The following is a 20,369-nucleotide window of genomic DNA, read 5'->3' as shown; positions in this document are numbered from 1 at the left end:
AAAAAAATGTAAAGTGAGAATTGATCCTTGTTTCTTTGAGTAAATAATTAAGTATTGAACCAAGTGCATCATTGAATCTTTATGGAGTATGGATGCAAATATATAATATTGGACGAATTTTAGAAAATATATACATAAAATACCTAGTTTTTCGAAGGAAACATGAGTTCACGGCCCCATAATTGAGGCTATAGATCCGCTCCTGTATGGTTTATTCCTATGTTCCCCACTTTTGTGCATCTCTTTTTTTGGTTCATTTAACCTACACAATACCTTTTTCCCCTTTCTTTCTTCCTCACTTCCATTCAACCTTTATTTTCATTAAGCAATCATTTGCAGGGTCCTATCACTTTCTTGGTCCTGGAAGCCAGCCACATTTATCCTGATCTATTCCTTTTGTGAGTGCTCTTCTCTTTGCTTATTAATCCAGTACCGATCATTGAGGAACAATGTCTGCCATGAGAAATTAACTTCTGTTAAATTTTGGAGCATTTTCGTCCAAAATTTATCTGTTTATTAATCTATTTAAAACTATGGTAGAAGAAAATTAGAGAAAATTATTAATCTCATGCTTTTTGTGGAATTTTTATACCCATATATTTATAAATTGACTAGTCTTTCTCATTTTAAAATCTTTGAGCAATGGATTTGAGTTCATATAACTTAGAAATCCATCTTTTATGTGACATTTGAGTTTCTTGTTTTTTCTGCTTTATTTGTAATCCTGATATATAGTTAAACAAATATTAATCACTTGGTAGTGAAGATTAGTTTGAGAAAGGCTAGCTTTTGTAGGAACTAAATTATGTAATGATAGCATATCTTAATTGAAGTAAACGGCATATCTTAATATTTGTTTCCTACCTGAAAATGCCGTCTAGGAATAGTGGAAAAGCCACTATAATTCCATTCTAGTAGGAGATTAATTAGTGTTCCTCAGATATGACTTCTTACTAGTAGGATCAAATACGATGAATGTAACCTAGTAAATCGTCCATAATATTACAACATTATCCTCTTCTTTGACTTTTGAGCCGTAAATGAAGAGTTGCATTTGTTATCTTTATGGTCGAGTAGAACATAATGCCATTTCTCAAAGCTCAGAACTAACTAATAGTTAGACTCTCTTGGCCACTCATCTTGCCAGGTTGTACTATAAGTAGGTAAATGGATATAAAAGAATCATAGTAATGATGCTGGCAACGATGATAAGTCGTAAAGAAACTAATTAAGCACTATAATTACATCAGATGTTGATATGGAGAATTATTTGATTTCGCAGAAACAAGATCTTAAGGCATTTACTTAATACAATACTCTGCTGAAAACAAAAGGACTGCAGCGACTTAAAAAATTATGGAAATTAATTTTGATGGATTAGTCTAAAGAGAAACATCTTCTATATATGGTTCAAGCTGAGTTACTGTTTGGCCTCAACTCTCCTAATGATATTCTTAATATTGTGTTACTTCGCACATCTAACAATGTCCCCCTCGAACTAATTAATTTTACGTGACCCATCATCACGATTCACATGTCACCGCCTCAAACTAAGTTCCATGCGAATCATTATAATGATCCACATGATAATTTAATAAGATTCACTATTTACCACCTACATTACCATGCATTTATGGCCACCGAAGTCCAGAACTAGCTTCTTCTTGTGTGCGTGAGTCTCCAAGCTACCTTTGGCAGGGTAAAAGTAGTTAAAAACAACTTCAGCATTCCGTCATCTCCATACTCCTCCTGTCAAATTATCGGCTCTAATACAAGTTGTTGGGCTAAGTCAACTCAAAGATACTCTTAACATGAAGTGATATTATCTACTGCATGCCAAACCTACACATTTTTTTTCTTCAAAAGTCTTCACATCATTAATAGTATCACTACAACTTATATATTGTTATGGAATAATATGAAATAAAGTAAAACAAGAGGAATTTAGAGAGAGATAATACTAGATCCTTTCTTGATGATGTTATTCAAATGAGTAGAGATGTCTCATATTTATAATAGAGTTGCTTGGTGACCAAGTAACTAGTATTGGTGGCCAAGTAACCAATCTTGGTGACCAAGTAACGTCATAATACATGGATATTCACTCTTAATATTATTTATAACACTCCCTCTTGAATGTCCATTAGTAGATAATGTGACTCGTTAAAATCTTACTAGGAAAAATTCAGTGGGAAAAAATTCTAGTGAAGGAAAAAGAGTACACATGTTTAATAATACGCATTTTGGTTGCCTCGTTAAAACCTTGCAAGGAAAACCCAATAGAACAAAACATGTAAGGGTAAAAGAGTACAACGCGTATTAACTCCCCTGATAAGAGCATCAATTGATATCTCTGAGCATTCGCATCCCAATCTTGTACGCTAGCTTCTTGAAGGTTGACGTCGGTAGAGATTTGGTGAACAAATCAGTCATATTATCACTTGAACTAATCTGTTGCACATTGATATCACCATTCTTTTGAAGATCGTGTGTGAAAAATAATTTGGTGAAATGTGCTTTGTCATATCCCTTTATATGAATCCTCCTTTCAATTGGGCTATGCATGTTGCATTATCTTCATATAAAATCGTGGGTAGTTTGTCACACTTCAAACCACATTTTTCAAGGATAAGATGTATTATAGACCTCAACCACACACATTCTCGACTTGTTTCATGAATAACAAGATACATTAGTGCACCAATTTCACTAAGATATGGTACTTCAGGACCAAGAAACTCTTTATTTTTCTCTTGAGGTCGGAACGGATCCTTATTCACTTCAAGTGATCGAACCACCATCGGAGTACTTAATGGATGTCCTCCATCATGCAAAACCGTTTCAATACCTTTTCTGTGTAGGCAGATTGATGAACAAAAATCTTGTTTGCCAAATGTTCAATTTGCAAACCGAGACATAATTTTGTCTTTTCGAGATCTTTCATCTCGAATTCCAATAAGGTTTATATCATCAACATGTACGACAAGTACAACAAACTCCTATGTCGTTTTCTTTGTAAAAACATATGGACAAATGGCATCATTTATATAACCTTCTTTTAATAAATATTCACTAAGGCGGTTATACCACATTTGACCTGATTGCTTTAGACCATACAAAGATCTTTGCAATTTGATTGAAAACCTTTCTCGAGACTTTGAGTTATGTGTGTCAGGCATTTTAAATCCATCGGGAATTTTCATGTATATTTTGTTATCAGGTGTGCCAAAAAGGCAGACTGTAACCACATCCATTAAATACATGTCAAGCTTTTTATGAACAACAAAACTAATGAGATAACGATATGTCATTGTATCCATAACAGGTGAATATGTCTCTTCATAATCGACACCAGGCCTATGAAAATTCTTAGGCAACAAGGCGAGCCTTATATCTTTTGTACCTCATTCTTCTCATTTCTCTTACGTACAAAGACTCATTTATAGCCATCAGGCTTAACACCTTTAGGTGTTTGGACTACATGCCCAAAAACTTCACGTTTCGCAAGTGAATCAACTCAGATTGGATTGCTTCTTGCCATTTTGGCCAATTACGTCTTTGTCTGTAATCGCATCCATTAAATGCATGTCAAGCTTTTCATGGACAGCAAAACTAATGAGATAACGATATGTTATTGTATCCATAACAGGTGAATATGTCTCTTCATAATCGACACCAGGACTACAGGCCTAAAAACTTCACGTTTCGCAAGTGAATCCAACTCAGATTGGATTGCTTCTTGCCATTTTGGCCAATTACGTCTTTGTCGACATTCTCCAATAGATCGAGGTTCAAAATCCTCACTATCTTTCATAATGCTAGATGCAACATTATAAGCAAAGACATAATCCACCACTATATCCGATCAATTCAAATTCGTCTCAATATCAATTGGATTTATCGATAGTTCCTTATTTTCTTGAGTCTCAGGCTCAGTGATTTTCTCAAGATGGGTTAAATCATGGATTTCTTCATGAGACTTATTCGTAGTGTCATCCTGATTATTTTTTTTTCTTTTTCTAGGATTTCAATCCTTAGAACCCATTGGTCTGCCATGCTTTAGGCGTGTTTTTGACTCATTAGCTATGACACTAGAACATTGTCCAACGGGATATTAATACGGATTGGAACATTCTCTGCAAGGATATGTGATTTCGTTATGCGTCTGCATTTGATTTGTTATTTTCTACAAATGAATAATCTTTTGTACCTCTTTTTCACAATAGAGACACATGGATAAAGATGAAATAATTATGGATTTTTTCACAAAATTTCTCGTTTGGTTTCACCATTTTCTCCCCCTAATTTTGGGGAAAATGCCTCATCGAATCGACAATCTGCAAGTCGAGCAGTGAACAAATCTCCCGTTAATGTTTCGAGGTAGCGAATAATGAAAGGCGATTCAAACCCAACATATATTCCCAACCTTCTTTGGGGCCTATCTTGGTGCGATATGGCTGTGATATAGGCACATATACTACGCACCCAAAAAATTTTAAATGGGATATATTAGGTTCGTGACCCACATTGCAACAGGGAATATTTATGATAATTTGTCGGTTTTAGACGAACATTTTACATCGGTTCCAACATTTTTTCCTACAGACATAACAAGGAGATATCTTTATTCATTTCAGGTACCTAAACACTTCCTGGGGATTTATGAAATATTCTGGCATGTACTCTTCTAGAGCACTTGCCTCTTTATTATGATCGTTTTTAAGGCTTTTGCTCCTCTTCTTTATCAAGAATTTTATTTGGTACCGATTTGTCTATCTGCTTCGGGAGTTCCATAGACTTTATCATTCAATAACTTATTCTAATAAGAGCATTTGTAGTGAGAATATAGTTACTTTCTTTGGGTCAACAAATGAGTCTGGCATACTTTGCAATATATTGTAGATGGATTATCGTTTTATGAACTTCAAGTTAATATTATCTTATTCGATGATCTAAATGTAAAAATGATAATTCATTCCACGTAACATTTTCTCAAATGTTTATATTGTCTCCCCCTCATGTTAGAATAACTAACTTGCTCCCTCAACTTTGAGAACCCATCTTTGTGCGTTATGGTGTTAATCAAAATATACATAGCACATCAACAATAATAATATGGAATTATTTGATTCCTAATCTTGAACCACTTGTGAAGGGAGAATGTAATATACTTTTGTATATAACGTATATCAAACTGATATAGATAACGTTGTTCTCATAAGAAATAATTTAGTTATTAAGTGGAGGCACTCAATAAATCATTTTGCTAAACCAATTGTGATGTAAACCAACTTATTGATATGATGTAAACCAACTTATCAAGATGAACTGTCTTGAATAGAAAATTTGAAAAAAAGAAACCTGGCATTCAAGTTGTGAGTTGATAATAAACACACATGTAATCATCTCATAGATTATAAAGTTCACATGACAGGTGAATGGGCCCATATTCACCTTTGATAAATTTCAGAATTCTTTGAAAAAAAGAAACCTGGCATTCAAGTTGTGAGTTGATAATAAAAACACACATGTAACCATCTCATAGATTATAAAGTTCACATGACAGGTGAATGGGCCCATATTCACCTTTGATAAATTTCAGAATTCAATGGATTCAATCCCAATTTTAGTTGGTATAATAATCGCGAGAACAAGCAACACAAGGGAATTCATAGAGAATCTTCTTCAACACTTACCTATGAGAATTCTCATTTATTTTTGCACATCATACGTATATCAAGATTGCTCAATAGGCCATGCCTAATAAAACTGTATGTATCAGTAAACTTCAAGTTCACATCATGACATGTGCAATTGTTAATTAAACTCCCAATTTGCTATGACATGGGTTTTTATATCAATAAACATCCAGTTTATTATGTCATGTAATCTTTTATTTGTGTAGTACAAATTAGGCAATAAAGCAGGTAGTTTTCATATACATATTACCTTGCTACAGTTGTAGTAATATAAAGATATTAAATTTTCTCATTATTTATAGTCTCAATATAACCAACCGCTTTCGCGAATACTTTAGAATTTCAATAAGTTTCTTTGAGACTTAATACAACATAATGCCTTATTGATAATCAATTTTATTCCTCAAAAATAGTGATAATTGGCTCTTCCAAAGCTCTCAATTAATTTTGTACTACTATAAATTTATCTACATTTATATGTTGAATATCTCTTTTAAAGAGAAAGTTATACCATTATGATCATGGTCAAAATTAGATGCAAGATCTGTTTCTTGCATTATTGTTGTCCTTTAATGATCACATTGCCAAAATATTTTGTCGTACAATAGGTATGTGACCAATGATCATTCATACCATAATAATGACATTATTTTCTTATTACATCTCAAACCCCCTTCTAGGGATGAGTGTGTTATATTCACTACCACTAACACGTTCATATTCTTTTAAGAATGAATATGTATTTATAATGATTATCACATTGTATTCACATTCACTTCAGGAATGAAACATAATAATCCATGCGTGCTTTATAAAATCTCATGCCATATCAATGGCAAACATCACTTTCACAAAGTGAATGATTATTTTGAGAACTATTATTGGTCTCATTACCACAATGATGACGATTATAATTTCGTCAATTACCACGTCCATATCCATTCATACCTCCACGGTAGCATCATGTCTTATTTTAGACTTTTGGGGCGGGTTTTCACTATTAGTGGCGATTGAATTTAATTTGCATATACGATCTTTCATTGACGTAACTCAATCAAATAAAAAGTATCAAGCAAATATAGAAAAACACATAATCAATTAAAATCTACATGTCCTTTGTGATAATTAACCCACTTTAAGATGGATGAGATATGTGATAAAATAGAAAGTAAAAATATGAGCTCTCTCAAAAATCTTTACTTTGTGTTTCTTAATATTAACACATAGAAACATAGTGCTTGTTATAGAAAAAATATTTATTGTTCTTTACACCAAAAATCCTTGGCTGACTTGATGAACTTTCAAGAAAAACCTTCCGTAAAATAATTTTGTTCATGTATGAAAACATAAATAGGAAACTTGAAAATTGATTAGAAAAGGTTAACCGTGATGGCCGAATATATGTTGGCATTGTACTCCTTATACCAGATCATCATTCTTACCATATTATTAACATTAAATAACGCTATTGGCGTTGGCAACATCATAACAACTCAGTTGACTAGAACTTCGTGATGATAACGTGTTATGGAATAATATAAAATAAAGTAAAACAAGAGGAATCTAGAGAGAGAGAGAATACTAGATCCTTTCTTGATGATGTTATTCAAATGAGTAGAGAAGTCTCATATTTATAATAGAGTTGCTTGGTGGCCAAGTAACTAGACTAGTTCATGACTAACTAATATGCTCCAAAGTAACTTCATAATATATGGACATTCACTCTTAATATTATTTATAACATATATATAGTTTTTCAATTTTTTCAACCACCAATATGGGATTTTGATTGCACACCAACTAAATTAAGTTAATCTTAGTGTTGTATAGTAGACTTTACTTTATGCCTATAACTAAATACGATAACAACAATGACTTAATCCCAAGTAAGTTGGGTCGGCTATATGAGCTTCATTGTTCATGTTACTCCATTTAACCATGTCAGATCGGTTCATATATTACAAAACCTATCGTAGTTGATCCAGTGCTAGAAATTCTTTTTATTTTCGACTAGCATATATATCTCTAACAAGTCTAAATGATGCATTGCAAAAATTGAACCTAAAGTAAACTTATTAGTATGACTAAAACCTAACCTCACTAGTAATTGATATTGCCAATATAATTTGTTTTTCATTGTACCCTATTTTTTCGCTAGGTTTACGTAGCTTTTAAGAGAATGTAGGTACATCCATTTTAACATTCGTATTTATGCAACACTCATTTTCTGGATATGTTGAATTTTAAAAGCCAAAACATTCACTCTCATATAATATTAGTCTTACATTTGTTCAATAAAACTTGTTTTTTACTCTGGCAGGTATATATTCTTTTATCACATGACATTCTAGTGACACTTCTCTATTTCAATCATCTTTGCTAATAAGCCTGGATATTTGAATTATTTGCATTTAGGCATTTCCCAATCTAGTCTCACCTTAGCTTCACTCTTCCTATATTTAAGCTAAATACATGGTTAATCAATAAATGTATTACGGTCGGTTTCTCATGCATTGTTAGATTTCTGCTATAACTTGTTAGGAGAAGTTGCAAGTTGCTTACAGCTTCCAAAATGAAAAGGCAAATAAGAGTAGAGAATCATGTAAACTAGGTAGTGTGCATTAATCATGAATTCAAAGTAACTTAAAGGACTGAATTCAATTATAACAGTGACATGGACCCATATGTTGACGGTTTCTATGTTCTCGAATAATAACATACTATATGATTCTCGTTGATGATATATCGAGTACTGTCAATCTCGTAATATATAAGCAGATGTTACGTGTAGAGAAGTTAAATTAAATCTTTGGAACGTCTTCTATTAGATTGTTGAATCTTAATTACTATAATAGCAGAAAACTGAAATATGTAAATAGAATCCATAAGACACCAGAATGCATGGAGTGTTTTGTGATTTTGCTGCTTCGTCACAAAAAGTTTGTTCCCATAATGTTGATAACACTATGTTGATATAAAGTCAATTGGACCAAATTTTATGATTAGTTTGAAAAAGAAAAACTGGGAGATTTTGTAAAATTGATTAAGCAGGAAATGATCAAAGTATGGAACTTTCAAGTGGCGGTTATCCCATCTTTATTGATTAGTATACATGAGTACTATTCTCTTTTTGGTGTTTTTAGGTGGTTTAATTACATTATCGATATAACTAATTAACTATACATCAATACTAAACAAGTTACGGTTCATGTTCCCCACTAAAATTCAAAATTAATTTTGATTACATTTTTGGAATGACTTAAAAGAAAAAATAGATCAGTTTATTTTCAAACAAGTTATTCATAGAATACGCAAAATGAAATAGCTAGACAAATTTATTTTACATTACCAAGAGAACCAAATAGCCTTCTTCTGGTTGAGTTGCACTAAATCAACAAGAGGTGGCTCATTGAACTTCCTTGTCCTAAACTTCCCAAAACTTCCCAGAAAACTGGAAGTTTGTAAATTGATGCTGCAGGAAGAAAAAATATAACGAAAATAAAGAAGTAAATAAATAAAGCTGATGAGAATATTTAAAACCAAGTACTAAAAGAATTTGGCTTAGAACTCATGAATCTCTAAACCTTAACTGGATGTCATCTTTCCAAGTTCTCTTCTCCAAGTTCTCTTCTTATGTGGTTATAGTCATCGGTTGATGTAATAGTCAAGCAATAGTTCAATTGAACCCACAATATTTTTACACCATATATATATATATATATATATATATATAACCACAAAATTCTATAAATAGGGTAAAACCGGGATGTTTTGTGCACCGGAGACGATCCTTTTTTTTATCAGAATCTAGAATAAATCTTGGATTCAAACGAAGTGTAAAACCTACCTCGTGAGAAATTTCAGTATTGTGGTGATAGTTGAAGACAGTAAATGGGTTCCAGTTGCCAGTAACAACCAAATTACTGCCATCAGCATTCTCTTTAGTCCCCAAAAGATGCTCCTCGTGGTTCGTAGTGTGTTGATCTTCTACTTGATGATTAGTACTATAGCCTTGAATACCTGATTCTTCACCTGTTTCAAAAGGACTCCAACATCCTAATCGTTTTAAATCATCAGCCGCCATAGACTGATCACCAATATTTAAAAGGCTTTTCTTTATTTTTGTTCTCTCCCTTGCCCTCGCTCTAGCTTGTTTCCTTGATTCCTTTGCCACTGGATTAAATGCAGCTCTACGAGCTAGTTTATTAGCCTTTTTCTTCTCCCCTACTTCACTTCTATTTGGCTGCTTCTGAATATCATTAGTGGTTGTAGATTCATCAATTCCTGATATCACTTCACACTCGGATGTCGTAGAGGATGTACTAATTGCACCAGTAGCAGTACTTTGGACGAGCTCATTGATAGCAGATTTGGACTTGGTAAGCAACCACTCCACAGTTTTGCTGGCCTTATCGAATCCAAGCAAGTCTTGCAAATTGAAAAATTTGCGAGCAACATCGAGAGAAAGTCTCATTCTTCGATCTCTAGGGCCGTGAGCTGTATTAATCTTGCTGTGTCTATCTTTCTTGTAAGCAACAGCTCTCTTATTTGCACCATTTTTGTTCTTGAAGCTGCCTTGTAATTCAACTTCTTTAGGACCTTCCAGTTGATTAATAGTACTACGGATTACGGTATCTTTGTTGGAATCTGCTGCCATGTAATGATCAGGTGTAGTCAAGAGTAGTTGTTGTTGTTGTTGGGGCTGAAGGAGATGATGGTCATGGAAATATTGGAAAAGTTCGTGTTCATATTGCATAGAATTAGGAGATGGAATGTGAAAAAAGTTATTTGAGGAGGAAATATTGGGGTTGTAATTACAGATGTTGCTTGACGGATACATTTTTAATTTGCTTGAAGTGGGACTAGAGCTTGAGAAGGACGGATATACAAGCACAAGTACTACTCTTAGCTTTTTATTGAAGTTGAAAGAACCACAACATCTTCTGAGTTTGTCAATTTAATAAGCTAGCTAGCTGCAGCAAGATGCAAAACAAGGTTAATTAAGACTTTTGAGAGAGACAACATAGCTTTTTAAGTGCATAATAAAGTGAGAGATAGAGGGGAAGGATAATTTTAGGTAATTTGTCAAAATGTTGATGATAACATAGCTTTTTGGTTGAGAATGACAGCTAAATTAATGTGTGGTTTTACAAAAATATATGTAGCTAGTGGCTATAATGTGTTCGTGGGAGTACTCTAAGCATTATAAGATAGCTGGAAATACTGGAGCTTGAGAAAGACAGGCAATGGTTTGTTACCTGCAGAGACAAAGAGAGCTGTAATATTGTCCTTCCATCTTAGCTAAATACCTCTAAAGAAAAAGAAAGGCTTCTTTTTCTAGCTGTGGAATTAAGCTTTAAAAGTATGAAAGGGAATTGGGGGAAAGAAAGAAAATGGAGGGGACACTCTTAGTACTTGTTGTAGTTAGAACTGATTTTATGGGAAGTGAAATCACATAGACTTCTCTAATTGTGCCCCTTCAGTTCACGTGATAGCAACTGACAGATGTTTGACAAAAAAAACCTTCTTTCCCTCCTTAGCTCAAGTCTTCAACCACCACTTCTTCCTCTCCAAAGAGAAAGAACAAAAAAAAATATCAAACCTTAAGAGCTTGCATGTTAGCTTTCTCCCTTTAGCGTAAACTCCAAAGAGGAAGAACGAAGAAATAAGAGGTTTTCTGCCTCTTTTTCCTCTTTCCTTATGAAAACGAATCCAGAATTTTAAGTCTATTTTATATATATATATATATATATATATATATATATATATATATTGAGTGGAAAGCAATTGTTTAGTTGAATTCACATAACTAGACCTAAGAGTCACCCTAATTGCTGAAGTTACACGTGGCCGAGTCCAAGATCGACGAGCAATATCATTTCAGAGAAGAAGACAACAGTAAGAAACCATAGTATGGATAAATGAGACCTCCGATTTGGGGGTATATGAACAGTAAGGGTCGAGGGAATGAGAGGAGAAGATGGCCAGTCAGGCCTTTAGAAACGTTAAGGCAAAAGCAACTTTTGACCAGGGTTCTCAGTCTAGCTATATATGTCGCTTTCACTAAAAAGAGAAACCTATCTCTTCCACAATTAAAACAGCAACCCCACCCCCCTCTAGCTCCTTGGACACTCTTTCTATCCCCAATAAGTTTTTATTCCCCTTATAAGTTATCTCTCTTTCCATCAGCATGACTTTGTGCCAAGTCTATATGGTGAGTTGAGAGATAGTGATAGAGATATTTTTTAATGTTTGAAGCCTAACATATAACTATTATTAGAGTAGCATATATACTCTAATTGTACTTGCCACTGATGTTAACAAGACCTCCGATCCCTTCAAACCCTAGCCGTTGAGCCACTTGTCCATCTTTCATTTTCTTACACCTCTGTTATGCCATATTAAGCTATTTGTTTAATTCAGGGTAAAGTGCTTCCTACTAAAAAAAATTCTACTCACATGATTCAATCTTGAAATCTCATTAGGGTAAATCTTAATTCTTCCACCACACTTCTTGCTAGGGGTGCTTATCGGACGGATCGGGCGCGGATAATTACGCTTAACGGTTATCGAATTATAAATATAGTAATTCACTAGTCATTCAATAAGACAACGGGTGGATTGGTATCAGATTAACAATTATCGGGCGGCTTATCGGCTAAACCAAATTAAAAAAAATTTAACAATCATTCAATCAATACCAAACAGTTTCAAATCAATACCAAATTTTTAATACCATCTAAGATCTAACCAAATGGTATTTTTTTAATTGAAGAATCTTCAAGACAACTCATATTGCCATACACGTATTAACCAAATTTTTAATACCATCAGGACTACTCATTCAGACATATACGTATTAATCATTGAGATTTCGATTTTTCGATTTCTCAGTTCAAGAGAGAGACGAGACTGGCGATTTCTCTGCCTCTGGTGGCGGTAGACAATTGAGAATTAGAAAATAGAAATTAAGGATTTAGTCATTTAGGGTTTCAATAGTATTTTATATACATAGAGGTAAAAGTGTAAATATAAAAAAATTTAACGGTTAACGATTTACCCGATAAGAAAATTGAGTAATCCGCCTCAAACCGTTAATCCGTTAATTATAAAATCTCAATTCGTTAACCATCCATTACCCGATAATCCGATATCAATAAACCTATAAGTCGTCGGTTCAGTTAACGGTTTCGGTTCGATTTTGAACAATCCTACTCATCACTGGTATTTCTGCCTGTACTTGCTATTGATGTTAACAAGACCTCCCTTAAATCTCTATCCATTGAGCCCTCGTCTACCTTCTTTCAAAATGTTTACACCTTCGGTATGAAAAATTACTGATTCGATTAATTCAGACTTCGATGAATAGATCTACTAAAGGGTAAAGTGCTTTCTACGTTAAGAGTTCTTTATTTAAAAAAAGTCTGAATTAAAATTTAAAAAGAGTATAGTAGAAGAATATTCCATCAGACTCCACAGTCTTCGGTGATAATACTGCATGTACTTGCTAATGATATTCACAAGACCTCCCTTAAAACCTTAGCTATTGAGCCCACGTGTCTATCTTCTTTCTATTTTTGAGTTATTATTATCCATCTACCCTCTTCTTCATTGTTAGGTATATGGTAAGCCCTTTTCCACAATTGAAAAGAATCATCTTTGCAAACCACTAACTTCTCTTTTCCATATATGCATGCCGCCTTAGCAAATGCCTACCCCCTGTACTCAACCCCCCCCCCCGCTCACAAGTCCTAAGAAGTAGTGAGAGTGGGGTGGAGGGGGGATGTGGGCTGTCCTATTTTAGAATTTTAGACTGTCTAGCATTATTATGAGAACCACAATAAATGGTCGAATTGAAGGGGTTGATTTCATGAGGTTGCTTTCAGAAGTCTAGATAACTATGAACCAAAAAAAAGGATGATGGATAATGTACCATTTAAGGTTGGGTGACAGTGAGAGCATATATAACATAACCCTTATATATCAAGTGCTTTCATTTCCATTGAAAAAGAAGGAAAAGCAATTAAAAAAGTCTTATTCTTTCATCTATTGCTTTTTCTTTTTCACCTGGTATTAGTTATCCATTGTAGGATTAATTAATTGAAATTCGCGAGGGGAGAAGTTTCATTTTGGAGATTAAAGTGCTCGCTATCAAAAGCGACTTCAAACTTAATACTTTGAAACCTATGATTAAGAATAGATGAGGACCTTTGTGTTATAGTGAGGGGGCACCGGACCCCGTAAGGTTGGGCAAAAATTTTATATATTGTATATATATTACCTTGAAAATGGTTAATTTAAAACACTTGACACTTGAATACTAAAAATCTTTATGGGACATTAGTTGAATAGAATACCGTACTCTCATCGCCTAAAAATTCTGAGTCCGCCTCTAATTAAGAATGAAGAGTACACTTACCATTCTACTACCACCTTCATGGTAGTCTTTCATCTACTACTGCCTCGTTTTCTTGTGCTCTTTAATTGTATTTGTATCCAAATTCAGAATCCTATTAAACACATAGTTAAGGTGTACTGTTCATTATTTGTCCTTCCAGCCTGGATACAGTGCACCTAGCTTGCACTCGGAAAATTTAGCAGATGAACCAATTTCTATTCTTAGTAAAAAACTTTTACGGGATTGGTTTGCAGGACAATAATATCTTACTCTGTCTCTTATATATATATATATAATCACCGGCAACGTCGGCCCGTTACAACTCCGTCGACGACCCTCCACTGCCAAGTAGGTTTCCTTCACCCTCCTTTGTTATTTTATTTTTTTAAATACGCTGATTTTGTTTAATTGCTCCTAGTTTGGTTGTAAATTAAAATTGATTGGTGTTAGCTAGCTAAAGTAAATCTATGACTATTGTTAGTAGCTAAATTAAAGTTAAGTGTTGGTAATTTAGGATTATATGTTAAACTTATATGTTGGTAATTTAGAGTTATATGTTGCTAAATTAAAGTTATATGTTGGTATATGACCTACTAATTTGGGGATAAATTTACTAAATAATTTTACTAACTAATTTGTAGAGTTGTTACATATATAGCAATTCATCCCATTTGATTATATTGGGGAAGGTACTAATTTTAAGAGGAGAAAGTATGAAGAATCTATTAAAACTCTTAGTGCTAGTAGACTACTTTTGACAATATGTCTAACTCCTAGCTTTTTAAATATTTTTTGACTTTCATGGAATTAAGCTTAATTGAAATCTATTATCATTTTCATCCATTAAATTATTAAATTATTGTTGTAGATTAGTCAATTATTTTTGCATAATTGTTATTGTAGATCCCAAATATTTGAATTTCTTTTACTTTATATTAAACAATTATGCTTTTTAAATTAAATGCCTTATTTTTTATATTCTATTTGAATTCTTTAATTTTTATATGTTGAAATAGTTTAAATAACTGTTAATTACGACTATTTCTTTTGTTTGATAACAATGAAACTCGTGGGTAAACTTATGAAATGTGATATAACTAGTATGATTTTAACAATAGTGAAGTAAATGATTGTAAAATTAAAGTTGATTAAATAAGAAGAAGAAAAATACTTTGCCATCCACGAGTGATCGCATTCCTCCACACATGCCTAGGATGAGTCCCCCTCCTAGTTTTTCTCGTCCTTCTCGGTCGACGAATGCATCACCGCTTGAGTTTTTCAGAGCTCCCCCCTCCCCCGCTAGCACAGTACAGTATTATTCGATGCCGGCCAACGGTGGTTCAGCCTCAGCCTCCACTACCATAAAATTTATGCCCACGCCTAATTTTTCACCTTTGAGTCCTTGTTTCACTGCTAGTGAGCATGATGGCTCACCATTGATTCCATCCTAGGACGGGCATGATGGTCCATCTTTTGTGCCTCCATCATCATTCACTCCATTATCATCTCCATCATCATCTACTCATAGTATTTCTAGACTTGATATTGGAGGATCTCAGGCGGTTGCATCCCCATCTACTAGTGTTGTTTCAGTTGCTCCTTCACGGAAACAGTATCCTGGTTTGATTATAGAGTACGATCATATGCATCGATTGATTATCGTACCCTATGGGGACGGGTAAGTAATTTTTAAATTTTTAATTATTAGAATAAAGATCTACATATATTTAATGAATGTTTATTTTACATATAGTGCGGGTTTTTGCCATCCTTTCATGCCACACATATAGTTGTGGAAGCTATGAAGCCATTCCATGAGCCGTGAAATTCCTAAAGAGAGATTCCATACCAAATCGGATTGAATATGTGGTTTCAATTTAAGGTACGAATAAATATAATTTATATACTATTTATTGTGTTCGTCTAAAATTTATTTTAATTGCAGACTAAGTGTGTATGGCAGCCTTAGCATGAAAATTTGGTGAATGAAATTTTTGAGAAGAGAGCTCAGAACAGGATTAAAGATAATCACTTTGTTGCTCGGAAAGGTGGGAGCAGGTCTTTGTGGTTGCGCCAAGATATCTGGAATCAACTATTGGCGAAGTGGAATACCGAAGAATGAAAGCAGACGAGTGAAAAGGCGAAGGCAAACAGAACCTCCAGTAAGGGTGGCTCATTACACACCGGAGGTTCAATCAGCCTTGCAGCCCATCGATTGAGATTGGTAAGTTATTTATAAAATTTTACTTAGCTTTACTTATATGAGATTCAAGTAATAAACTCATATTTTTGATTTTGAAAGGAAAAGGCACATGAGGAAGATGTGTCTCGTGCAACCGTCTTTGAGGAGACACAGAAGAAGAAGAAGAAGAAGAAGAAGAAGAAGAAGAACGGTACAAGAGATGCATGGATCGAACTGCGTGCATCAGAGACATATGTAAGATTCTAACAATACTGCCTTTATTCTTGATTAAGATTAATTCGTTTATATAATGTTTGTCAACAACATTTCAGGAAGGGTATCACAAAAGAATGGAGGAGTGGCAACAAACTCAGCCCGATTCTCAGTCGACGCCCGAAGATATGACTTCGATATGGACACAAGCAGCCGGAGAAGTAAATAAAGGTATAAAATATTTTAGTAAATTTTTAGATATGACTTCGTTTTAATATTATTTTGTACAAGTTGAATGTTTCTTCTCTTACTCATTTAAATATATTATTTTTATTTCTCATGAAAATAAATAAAGGTAGAATCTACGGGATTGGAGTGAAGCCGTCGTCTAGCCGCATTATTTAGTGATGCTTCTTCTTCACCATAAGAAATTGAGACAATGCGTACGCAAATCAATGAATTGTCTCAACAATGGAATAATGCTCAAGAAACAATAAATATGATGTGGACATTCATGGCAAATCATGAAAAATAACCTAGGATGGAAGAATCTAACAATGAGGAGACTGAAATCGATGATGATCGGTAGTAATTTTGAATGTAATATGAATTTAGACTTTATTGGTTTCGGCTTGGTTGGGTTTACACTTGGATTGTGTGTTTTATACTTGAATGCCACATGGTTGAAGTTTTTATACTTTAATGTATTATAATAGATGTGTTTAGACTTATTTGAAAGTGTTGTATAGATTGGTAGTTTGATATTTGATGGTTTGTGTTTAATTGTTTGAGCAATTGTGACACATATTAGGATGAATGATTGATTGATTGATTAGTTTTGAATTGCAGGTGGTGTAGCTTAAAATGCAACAGAATTCTACTGAAAAAAAATTAGAATTTCCGACTATTTTGGTCGGAAAATTTAACTGGGAATTCCCAAATTTATGACTGAAGTGCTCGGAAAAATTATTTATTTTTTAATTTAATTTTAATTTTTCCAAGACCGATTTGGTTGGAAATTTCGAATTTAATTTAAATTAATTATTAACATCACCGACCAAAACGGTCGGAACTGGCACGAAATAATTAATTATTTAATTTAAATATGCGACTGTTCTGGTCGCAAAATTACTGACCATTTCGGTCGCAAAAGACAATTTTAGCCGGTCACCCAGATTTTTCCTCTTTGCGACTGTTTTGGTCGCAAATTTCCGACCGTTTTGGTCGAAATTTTTTTGCGACCATCTATATTCTGACCACTTATTTCCGACCGATTTAATAGTTGAAAATTTGACATTTTCTAGTAGTGCTTTGTTTTACATTCATGTTTTGAAGACTGGCCAAAGTCCATGTTCCTTTCCATGCGCATGCCAAAACTATCTTGTCAAACAACGACCAAACGGTAAATAAAAAATGACGTCGGCATCAAGATTAGAAACAGAATAGGAAATGATCAGTAATTATATCTCCCAATTTATATGGTGTATAATTATAAATACTTAGCTCCTTTTTTTCTCTAGAACATATAAGAAATGATTGACAAGGTGGCATTTGATTTGGAATTGATTTGAGGTTTGATTATTGGCAAACAATTTCTTATCTCTGAATTTTGCTTTTAAATGGATAAGTTTATAAAAATTCGTGTGTGCATTTAACTGTTTTTTCAAAATCTATAAAGATATAATTTTGATTCAACCTTTTGAAAAACTATAGTAACTATAATTAACTACATATAAAAAACAGTAGACATTGTCGTATGGCTAAAAATTTAAAAAAACGATTTGATATACTTATTTGAGCTAATTGTGAGAGAGAAGGTTCCAAGTAACTTTTTCTTTCCAGGAAAATAATACGACGTGAATTGGCAGTGCTATTACTATTTTCAGAAGTTCAAAAAATTTTCCAATCTAACCTGACTATTCTTTATGTTTTGACTATTAAATATAGAATTATTAAAATAATCATGCAATAATTTAGGTGATAATTGAACTTTAATTTGTAAACAAAATGCCAGACAACAGTACTAGAGCTGCACCAACTATTTTCATATATCATTGCATATATATGTTGTGGATTTCATTTATACAAAAGGAGAGGAAAAAAATAATGTGTTAGGTTTTTTGCTCTTCTTTTTTCGGACGATCTAATCTAATCGAAATCGACTAACTCACGTAGAATAAGGCGTTAGTAATTTTATCGAGTTAGTCGATTGAGTTTGTGCGCCTATATATGTATGTCACCACAGTAGTTGTTCATTTGCAAATAGCATTTTCCTTTGTTTTCTTGTGCTATGGTACGATTCTGTAGAAAAAAGACCCATTTACAAGAAGACTACAAATACAGCTATCCGTTGTGATAATTTGCAGCATAATGACAAACTATAGTTTAATCATTGTCATCTTAGCTATTCCTTTTAATTTTTTTCCATATTTTTGTTTTCCCCCTTTTTCGTATTTTTATTTTTCTTGGACGTTTGCATAGCAAGGATATGTTCCGTTGACTTAAAGACTTTATAAAACAACATTATTTATTGGCGGACAACTTTGATCCCTCAAAATTGTTAATATTGCTAGTTAAAATTAGAGCGTGATTAATATTCCAAGTTGCATTTTTTCTCATGTGACGTGTACCTTATATACATTGAGCAGTTATCAAACAATTGCATGTGCCGATTCTCTCTATACCAAAATTGACTTTTCCACTTTCTTCTTTTGATCTTTATAAACAAAAGGAAAAAACTCTACACTTTCATGACTTATTTTGCACCATTTATTAAGAAAATACGTCGGGACCTACTTTTTATATTATTTTATACTAACCAGGGGCGGCCCAACCATAAAGCAAGTGAAACACTTACTTTAGGCCCCAAAAATTTAAGGATCCCAAAATTACTAATATTCTCAATATATAGTAGTATATTATTTATATAATTATCTTTTATTATTGATAAATTTATTTCTTTATTGTCATATTAATTTTTAATAACTCGATTTCTTCCTCTAATTAATATAACTAAAATAGTTTTCTGTCAATCTTATTTTACTTTTTTACTTAATTATATTTCTCTATTCATTAGTTGGTCACGTAACTATATCTAATAATCTAACTTATTATTTATTTTCCTTACATAAATTATACTCTCTCCGTCCCAATTTATATGAAAGTGTTTGACTGGACATGAATTTTATGAAATAAATGAAGGCTTTTGAAACTTGTAATCTTAAATATATTATTGAAGTTTTTGGGCTAGAAATCATCTCATTAATGGTAAAAAAAAATCTAAAGTTGAATTGTTACCAAATATAGAAAGGGACTTACTAAAAAAAAGAGTCACTTATGTTTTCTGGGTTTTCCCATTTCAGTTGTGATGCAATCAACGTTAAATTCATTTAATTTTCTGTATTTTATAAAACTAAGTTCTCATTTTTTAAAATTCTACATCCTCACTTGTCTAATTTTTTTTAAAAACGATGTTCATTAGATAATATATATATATATATATATATATATATATTAAGGTTTCTTATTAAGATTTTGCTTTAGGTCTCCGATAAGGTTGAGCCGCCCATGATACTAACCAACATTTTTAACCACTTTTGAACAGCATTCTATGACAACATTCAAAAATTTCAAAAGAAAGGTCATTGTTATTACCATTTTAACACACTTTTATTTAAATATAATAATATTTGAAGTGCTTTAGTAACTCCGTCAAACAAATGGGACAACTAAATCGAGAAGAAATGAGGGTTTTTACCAGAGGAAATTAAAAGAGTAATTGTTTAGAGAGGGTAATATTGTAATTTGAGTACGAAATGGGGTAGTTTCCAAGTCTGTATGCCTAATAAAACCTCGGGCCTGGCCAACAATCCGAGTC

The 20,369-nt window shown here is 33.1% G+C and overlaps 1 protein-coding gene and 3 long non-coding RNA genes across 4 annotated transcripts; 3 read left to right on the top strand and 1 right to left on the bottom strand.

Annotated features, from left to right (window-relative positions):
* The first annotated feature begins 273 nt into the window (after window positions 1–273).
* Window positions 274–10,333, top strand: LOC138907240 (uncharacterized). The gene is made up of 2 exons (XR_011415038.1): window positions 274–398; window positions 9,972–10,333. It is a non-coding gene; the product is annotated as an uncharacterized lncRNA (long non-coding RNA).
* Window positions 8,888–11,360, bottom strand: LOC104089055 (transcription factor DICHOTOMA-like). Its single transcript, XM_009593876.4, has 3 exons — window positions 10,958–11,360; window positions 9,547–10,672; window positions 8,888–9,171 (listed from the first exon to the last, which is right to left on the bottom strand). The coding sequence occupies exons 2-3, from the start codon at window positions 10,537–10,539 to the stop codon at window positions 9,124–9,126; spliced, it is 1,041 nt and encodes a 346-aa protein (XP_009592171.1). The 5' UTR covers window positions 10,540–10,672; window positions 10,958–11,360; the 3' UTR covers window positions 8,888–9,123.
* A 3,608-nt stretch (window positions 11,361–14,968) lies between these two features.
* On the top strand, window positions 14,969–16,525 carry LOC104089067 (uncharacterized). Its single transcript, XR_011414523.1, has 3 exons — window positions 14,969–15,979; window positions 16,043–16,321; window positions 16,400–16,525. It is a non-coding gene; the product is annotated as an uncharacterized lncRNA (long non-coding RNA).
* Window positions 16,526–16,611: 86 nt separating this feature from the next.
* On the top strand, window positions 16,612–17,187 carry LOC138906896 (uncharacterized). The gene is made up of 2 exons (XR_011414522.1): window positions 16,612–16,723; window positions 16,848–17,187. It is a non-coding gene; the product is annotated as an uncharacterized lncRNA (long non-coding RNA).
* Window positions 17,188–20,369: the final 3,182 nt, after the last annotated feature.

The sequence above is a fragment of the Nicotiana tomentosiformis genome, chromosome 3 (assembly GCF_000390325.3).
Source record: "Nicotiana tomentosiformis chromosome 3, ASM39032v3, whole genome shotgun sequence".
In the NCBI taxonomy this organism is placed as follows: domain Eukaryota; kingdom Viridiplantae; phylum Streptophyta; class Magnoliopsida; order Solanales; family Solanaceae; genus Nicotiana; species Nicotiana tomentosiformis.
This window is presented reverse-complemented; position numbering and strand designations above follow the sequence as displayed.